The sequence below is a fragment of the Pteronotus mesoamericanus genome, unplaced genomic scaffold, assembly GCF_021234165.1.
Source record: "Pteronotus mesoamericanus isolate MK-2021 breed Mesoamerican mustached bat unplaced genomic scaffold, CSHL_Meso_final contig_163, whole genome shotgun sequence".
NCBI lineage: Eukaryota > Metazoa > Chordata > Mammalia > Chiroptera > Mormoopidae > Pteronotus > Pteronotus mesoamericanus.
The window spans coordinates 12,996,358-13,001,866 of record NW_026555064.1 but is presented as its reverse complement, the minus strand read 5'-3'; the positions used below and the strand labels follow the sequence as shown (position 1 = coordinate 13,001,866).

Here is a 5,509-nt window from a genome sequence, read left to right as displayed (position 1 = left end):
ATATTTTCCAAATAAAATACAAGTAAGCTAAATCTAAATCCTCAATAATTTTACTTCAACAATTCAATTCAGAGGTCTCTTTAAAATATCAATTGAAAACTTGATCTATATTAGTGGTTCTTCTAAGTCATGGTTCCATGATTATGAGTAACTTAAAAAAGAAACGCTAGTTCATAAGAGCTGGTCTTATAAAACATGCAATATGTGTACCGTCATTGAAAAATGCAAGTTGTTTTCAGTTTACTCCTAAGAGAACTGATCTTTAAAAAATTAGAAACACTTAAAAAGTAAATAAGTAAAACTCATTTTCAGACATGTCTTTACCACTGGAAGATTAGACTTTATTTGATCTTTTCAGTATGGACACATAGAAATATTTAGAACATAAAATACAAATTCTAAACCACTTTAAATAGTATACTTTTCGCAACAATAAACTTCCATTTAAAAATAAAATGTTAAAAGGCACATTTATTGAATTGGCTGTACATGCAGGCAGGCGTCCACACCACAGACTTGACAATGTATGTAGGGGAAGGGAGGCAGCAGCAGAAGCAGTAGCTCAAGGCATCTCTGCGCACACTAGCTTTCACTAGAGCACTTATCAGAAAAGCAAAGATTCTTCTCACGTAATCAAGGCACTTGGACAAAAAGATCACATTTTCCTAAAAGAACGAACCTCTACTAACAACTGGGAAAACCTGATATTATCACACACACACACACACACACAATTTAGAATAAGCAGAATTTAAATAAATTAGTCAAGAACATCCACAGTATCACATATTTTTATAAGCTGACTTAATTATTTCTTATGGTTAATAATTAAAAATAAGCAATTTCTACTAAAGGGTAGATTACTGTGCCATGAAATTATGGTTCTAACTCAGCTTAGACATCTGATATCACGTCCTATTAATCCCTTGTGCACATAAGAGAGAACACAGGTCCCTGACATTATTTTGGTAATCCATTTGACAAGACAGAGAGGAAGGGGTAGGGGAATGAGGGGTTGGAGAGACACAGAGAGAGAGAGAGAGAGAGAGAGAGAGAGATTTATTGTTCTACTTATTTATGCACTCATTGGTTACTTCTTATATCTGCCCTGACTAAGGATTGAACCCGCAACTTGGCACATCGGGGTGACGCTCTAACCAACTGAGCTACCCGGCCATGGTAAGCGTTATGAAATATCGTTCAAATATTTGAACATTTTGATAGACTGGATTATCCAGAAAGAGATGTCGAGACTTGACACACACACTACACTTTCCATCCTGCTGCCTGGGATCCTTTCTTGAAAACTCTGCTTTGGTGGTAAATACTTCTCAACACAGTGATTCATAGAACTAATGAATCGGGGTTGGTATATAAGTTTCACAAAGATTTTTACAATAGATCAGTATCTACTGAGACATATTAGTAAATATTGAAAAGCAAGATACTTTAAAATGATTTACTATAGTTTGTAGGTAAGCTATTCTATAGGCAAAATTTTATTTATAAAATACTGAGAATATGAAACTCTGAAAGTAACAGGAAACAACACAGAGCGTTGCATGGGTAAGGGGGTAATCATATTTGCGGTGTTCAAAGTGTTCTGAAACAGCATCAAAGATATCGAAGTAAAAGACTGACAATTTGAAGTTAAAATATTCAACTGCAATGACCTTTTAAACTATAAACAAAGTGAGAATATTGAGGAAAAAAAGTCTAAAACTCTGCCTTTTAATATCTAAAGAAATCTAATAAATTCATATAAATTTAAAAAAAACAGGAAAATAGACTAAGATCATGAAACATTAGCTCATGAATATGAAAAGACAAATAAATGGCCAATAAATATAAGAAATGCTGTTTAACTTTGTAGCAATTGAACAGTAAAAGTAACCATGCAATACTTTATCTCATATATGATGTTGAACCAGCCCACAACTTGACGTCCCTTACTCTCAGAGTATATAAGAGCACACTAGTAATGGGAATGTAAGTGGCATTTTCTGAACAGCAGTTGTGCAAATATTTATCAAAATTATTTTTAAATTGCTTTTCTTTTAAAATTAATTCCAGTGAAATATACATTTTCTTAGGAAAATAAATGGATATACCAGCATACATGAGTGCAAGGATATATAAAATCTGATTATAATAAAGGGAAATAAAAGGAGGAGAAAATCTAGCATCTCATAGATTTATCAACAGGGATTTGCTATATTATGGTACAAATATTAAATTAAAAATAAAGGCTATTAAAATTATAAGCAAATAATTATTTGTGGACATGAAAGTTGACAGTGACATATTGTTAAATTAAAAAAGCAATTTCAAGTGATTCTATTTTTGTTAAATTATCTTTTTGTGTATATCTATAGAAAAAAAGGGAGGAAATGCAATAAATTTTTAACAGATCTATCTGCATGATAGGATTATATGTTGCTATAATTGTTTTGTCTATGATTTTTTTCATTGTCTAGAAGAGGTTTTAATTTAGAATGTGTGATTACTATACATACAATTTATATAAAAATAAACAGTTGTTTCTCATTCTTTCATAGCTAAAGCACTGTCAAAATTTTTAATATTTCCTTTGTACTGCTAATGTATGAACAGAAGATTTGACTACATGGTTACAGAAAATAACTAAGCAGATTAAAAAATAAAACAGCAACAATAACAAAACTATTTTCTAGACACCTTTGGTATGAGCAAGTTAGAATTTAAAAGTAATTATTTAAATGTAAATAAATAACTTTTACCTCTATTTTTAAAGTGGATTTCAAACAACATATAGCAATAATCAATACAATAAAGCCCTTTTAAAAGGTATACAAAAGCTAAGTGATATAGACAAAAGGCAGGAAAGAAGGAAAAGTCTGGAAATGGAACTAAAATAAAAATTATGCTAGAAAACAGGCTGATATAATATCAATTTGTCAGAAAATCAACTAGTGAACTTCTGATCAATCAAGGCTAAAAATTAAATTTAATAGGTTCCATAGCTCTCATGGTCTAATAAAGGGAGACAAAAGTTCATAAAAATAAAGTAACTTTTACTTTTCTGAATCCTGAGACAATATCACTACATGGAATAGTATAAAACAGACACTTAACAAACACAGTTGTTAAGCATAATTTCTATGTTCTATATATAGGAACTTTATAATATAGGGCATCTGCTAAAAACTTAAGGCATAATATTAAGCTATACAGGTATGAAGAGAACTAAGACTAGGCCAACTTTTGTTGCTTAAATTGATACAGGTTTATAACCTAAGGAATGTAGAAGTTAAGGTTTTACTATTCATGTCACAATTTTGATAACTAGCAGCAACTGAATTACAGTCAAACAATGGAAAGAATAACAAAATATCCTATAAAGCAGGTTTGTATGCAACACTGAAAATCTCCATCATTAATTTCAACCATCAAAAAACCAATTTGGTCAGGATATAAATATAAAAGGAATTCAGCTATTTCCTAGTACTTTAAACATTAATTCAAAACAAAATTAGATACTGAATGTGTACTAGACATTTTTGGATCCTTAAAAAAAAACAACAATAAGAAATCAGGTCATTTTTGTTTGTAAAAATAAATTACTTTGCCATCCTTAGGTAAAAGAACTATTTTGAGCACATTTCCATAGAAGAAACTAAAGCTACCAATATTATTAAAATAAGAGAAAACATACACTATACTCAATTACCTCACTTCATCTGGTTCAAAGTGTATAATGAAAATGCATCTCTGTCTACCTATCACTATGAATACATCACAATAAGAAAAAAATTACAATATTGTACAGGATGTGCCTCTGTAAAATAAACCGACCTTCATTTATTTTTCCTCAAAAGAAAAAAAAAAGGCTCTGTAGACGAAACCTGTCATCACAAAGTTTACAAAGCAGACATCACGTGGGAATTAAACTCGACTGAGGACACCGCAGGCAGAGACCACCATCACTCCCGCGCGCCCCATGCACGTGCCGGCGAGGCGCGCCCTTCTGCCCTAGGCGCGCTGGGCCAGCGCGATGTTGATGGCCTTGGCGCCCAGCACCCGGCCATTCATCTCAGCCATCGCTTTAGCGGCCTCCTCGGGAGAGGAGAAGCAGATCAAGCCAAACCCTTTGCTTCGTCCTTCTTCCTGCATTACCTTAACTCTGCTAATTGAGCCAAACGAAGAAAATTCCCGCCGCAGCTTTTCTTCATCGATGGTCTCATCGAGATTCTTAATATAGAGCTTCACCCCACGGCACCGCCCAAATCTTTCCCGTTTCAGCTGCTCAAACATTTGCTTTAACTCGGCTTGTCGCTCTGCTTTCTTTTGCGCCCGGCCTACAAAAATCATCTGTCCGCTTATGTCCTTCCCGTTCATATATTCAACAGCCCTTTGGGCAGCCTCATGGGTATCGAAACTCACAAAGCCAAAGCCTTTGGATTTCCCGCTGGAATCGGTCATCACCTTAACGCTCACGATTTTGCCGTATTGGCTGAAAACTTCCTTCAGTCTCTCATCATCCATGTCATCGCCGAAGTTTTTGATGTAAACATTGGTGAATTCCTGTGCTTTATTCTGGAGCTCAGCCTCCCGATCTTTGCGGTTTTTGAAGGGGCCAACAAAGAGCCTACAGGACTTAAGCAGCGCCCCATTCATCTCCTCGATGGCCCGGTCGGCGGAGGTCTGGCTCTGAAAGTGCACGAATGCGTAGCCCCTGGAGCCCTGGTCGTCGCTCATCACCTTAGAGGAGAGGATCTTCCCAAAAGCTGAAAAATGTTCATAAAGCATTTTGTTATCAATGGATTTGTCCAGATTCTTGATGAACACATTCCCGATGCCAGATTTCCTTAAGTAGGCGTCCCGTTGAGACCACATGAGCCGGATGGATTTGCCTTGTATCATGTCAAAGTTCATTGTGTCCAGGGCTTTCTGGGCATCGGCCAGGTGCAGGAAGTTCACGTACGCATAGCCCAGGGAGCGGCGGGTGACCAGGTCCCTGCAGATGCGGATGGACAGCACAGGCCCCACGGTGCTGAACTTCCTGAACAGCATGTCCTCGGTGACGTCTGCATGCAGGTCACCCACATACAGGGAGGCCTGGCGGTACTTGGCTTCTACATTCATGTTGCTGTGCCCCACACACTGCGAGCGCCTGTCCCCAGGGGCTCTCGCGGAGATTGCTGCAGCGGGGTGGCCAAGCCACACCTGGGCCCGGGCTCAGCCTGGTGGCCTGGGGATCACTGCTTAGAGCTGGAGAGATGGGGCTCAGGGACAGCTCCCCCGGGCTCAGGCGACACGCTCATCCAAAGGCCCCCCAGCAACCAACCAGCAAGCAGGCCCTCCCTGGAAAGCTGCGACACAACTTTCAAATCTCAGAGAGAGGCTGCCAGGAGAGACGTTCCTTCCCAGGCAGGGTGCGCAAAAGCTTCAAGTGGCGGGCTGGCCCTCGGTCCCAGCGCTCTGCACAGACACTCCGGGGGCTGGTTTCTGAGTAAAAATAGGCCTCACA

General features: G+C 37.8%; 1 protein-coding gene across 1 annotated transcript; it reads right to left on the bottom strand.

Annotated features, from left to right (window-relative positions):
* Nucleotides 1-4,011: 4,011 nt before the first annotated feature.
* PABPC4L (poly(A) binding protein cytoplasmic 4 like) lies at nucleotides 4,012-5,124 on the bottom strand. The gene has a single exon (XM_054561841.1). The coding sequence runs from the start codon at nucleotides 5,122-5,124 to the stop codon at nucleotides 4,012-4,014; it is 1,113 nt and encodes a 370-aa protein (XP_054417816.1).
* Between the last annotated feature and the right edge of the window lie 385 nt (nucleotides 5,125-5,509).

What these genes read in the sequence shown, in the direction of transcription:
- PABPC4L (XM_054561841.1), bottom strand. Translation starts at nt 5,124, where the DNA reads ATGAATGTAGAAGCCAAGTACCGCCAGGCCTCCCTGTATGTGGGTGAC.